At 42.7% G+C, this 2,500-nt stretch overlaps 1 protein-coding gene across 1 annotated transcript in view; it reads left to right on the top strand.

Moving 5' to 3' along the window:
* LOC145409245 (uncharacterized) overlaps positions 1-2,500 on the top strand; it is a 16,738-nt gene that overhangs the window by 13,161 nt on the left and 1,077 nt on the right. The window contains exon 2 of the mRNA XM_080279729.1: positions 760-910. Within this exon, the coding sequence (XP_080135855.1) occupies positions 760-910 (151 nt within the window). The remainder of the gene's footprint in view (positions 1-759; positions 911-2,500) is intronic.

Genomic DNA, 2,500 nt, shown 5'->3' with positions numbered 1-2,500 from the left:
AACTGATGATACTCGAACCTGACGATCGAATTCTGAACATAAATACATAATATCTGAACATGTTTCCTTGTTGAGTTGGAAATATAAGGTGGGTTGCTTGCTAGAATAAGAGGCATCATGGAACCTCTTCCTTAGTGATTTACTTTGCATATTTCATGTTAATATTATCTTGTATTCTGTTTATTTCGTTTCAGTATCGACGCGGTTTGCATGAATAACGTACAAGAGGAAGTTGAGGTGCAATGTGTAGAATAAATGCGTAGTAATTAAGGGTGTTCACGAAATCTCCAAAGCCACATATACTACTCTTAAATCAAAACAAGTCTAAGCATTTCAAGCATCATACAACGTTTCGTCTGTTATTTATGTATGTGGCATCGACGTATCAGCCACACAAGTTGTATTACCGAATGTGAAATGCTGCTATGACGTATGAAACACAAGAAGCAACACTCAAGAACCAGCTTCGCTCCTGACATTTTGACATTAAGTACACATGAATGTCCTTTCACACTTACGTTTATCTGTCCAAGAAGAATAATATTAACTATAATGCTAATACAATCATTTACCTGAGAGTTCTGGTGCTGAAGAGGGTTGCCTTTATGTGGTGGCGCCGATATAACTGGGTGGTAGAGTTACCTGGTTATATAAACATCCGTCACCTCCCTCCCTATACCCCAAGTGGAAGATGGTGGAGCTACAACTACTACTACGCCTAGTATCTAAAAGAGTGCTAATGTACATCTCTGCGTGCAGGTTGGGGTGTGTGCTGGCCGGGGGTCTGCGAAGGAGCACAGGGTCGCGGGGTGAGAGTCAGCTGGCCCCGTCCTTTCTGGCTCAACTGCAGGACCCACCCACACCGCCACCCACAACACAAGTCACTGCTGAGGCCGCCGTCTTCGTTGCAGTGAGTACATTTTACATCATAGTTTATTGAACCCTCTCATGGTCAGAACAAATTGAGGATTCTATTCTAAAATTTATATTTTTCAGATTGCAGTGAGTCATGGGAGTATGGGTGTTAACATTGCCATCATTAACCTTCTCATGGTCGGGAAACTATAGTATTCTTTTCCAGCTAACGCCAGACGATTATACTGAACTGAGAATGCTAACTAGAGTGCATTATTATCTTAATATATCCTGAATAATTCCATAATATAACTACTGTACTTGCAGTATACGGAGATTAGGTAATTAAATTCTACTTCTGTTTGTGGTCATTGCAAAACTGGGAGTCAATTATAGTCTATTTTTGGGACAGGAGATAACGAGGTAAAAGTTAGGGCAAAATGGAGGTGAGGTGAGTGTTGGCTTAAAGGAGATGAGCCTCGGGTATTGTGTTGTATTGGCGTTGATCGACCACCCAACACCATCACACTCCACACCCTTGCACTCCACACCCTCACCCTCAACACCCTCACACTTCACACCCCCTCATACCACACTTTCCCATTTCACACCGTCACAGTCATCATCCTCATACTCCATTCCATCGCACTCCACACCCTAGCACTCCACGCACTCACACTCATCGTATTCACACTCCACGCTCTCCACATCACCCTTTCACACTCCACACCCTCATACACAACACCCGCACACATCACACCCTCACACTGCTTCCACTCACACTCCACGCACGTACACCACACCCTCATACTACACTCACTCCAGACGCTGGTACGATGGCACCAGACACCAATGTGGCACCACTGCTTTAACCACATACACTGAGATGACAACATTGCATTAACCTTACACATACTGAGGTGGTTTCCGGTTTGGTTGGGGATGTATGCAGATTAAATATATGCACTGAAGAGAGTAAAAGCTTGTGAAAAGGTTTACAATAAGATTTTGATACTTACGAACCAAGAGAAGGCATAGAGCAAATGAATAGAAGGAGAGTGTCAAAGCTGTTATGCAAATATGATGTGGAACGTACACTGCTCAATGTTGTAAAAAATTAAGATGGTAGCCTATCGTGTGTAAAAGTAGCTGGATGTGTGAAGCTGTGATTGGATGTCTGTAAAGGAATGACAGAAGTGTGTATTATATCCCCATGGTTGCTTTCATAAGTGGATTAAGTAAGAAGGTTAATGCAAAAGATGTGGAGAGATTGGTGAACCTGATGATGAATGATGAGGTGACGGCATATATGCAGATCGTGCTGTGTTGCTCACTAATAGAAAACAGAATCTTTGTAGACTTATTTACGGTGCTTGCCAATGTTTTTGAGACGCGAGGTATGAAAGTAATTGTAGAATGAATGGCTGTTAGAAGAGAAGTGATCCACAGTGTGATGCGTTGATGACTGGAGAAAGACAAGAAATGGTAGAGAGAAGAGCTTAGGTGCAGTGCGCTAGTGGAGTGATAAAGACATAAAAGTGAAATGGATGTGGAAAGTAAGGCGGCTCAAGGAAGGAAACTGGCTGGCACCAAGAAGGGCTCGATAAGAATAGAGATGATAGTGAAGAGGTGGGAAGAGGACTTC

The sequence above is a fragment of the Coenobita brevimanus genome, chromosome 80, assembly GCF_032717465.1.
Source record: "Coenobita brevimanus isolate Jiangsu-jjx chromosome 80, ASM3271746v2, whole genome shotgun sequence".
Lineage (NCBI taxonomy): Eukaryota > Metazoa > Arthropoda > Malacostraca > Decapoda > Coenobitidae > Coenobita > Coenobita brevimanus.
The sequence above is the reverse complement of the archived record's forward strand: the minus strand, read 5'-3'. Positions and strand labels throughout refer to the sequence as shown.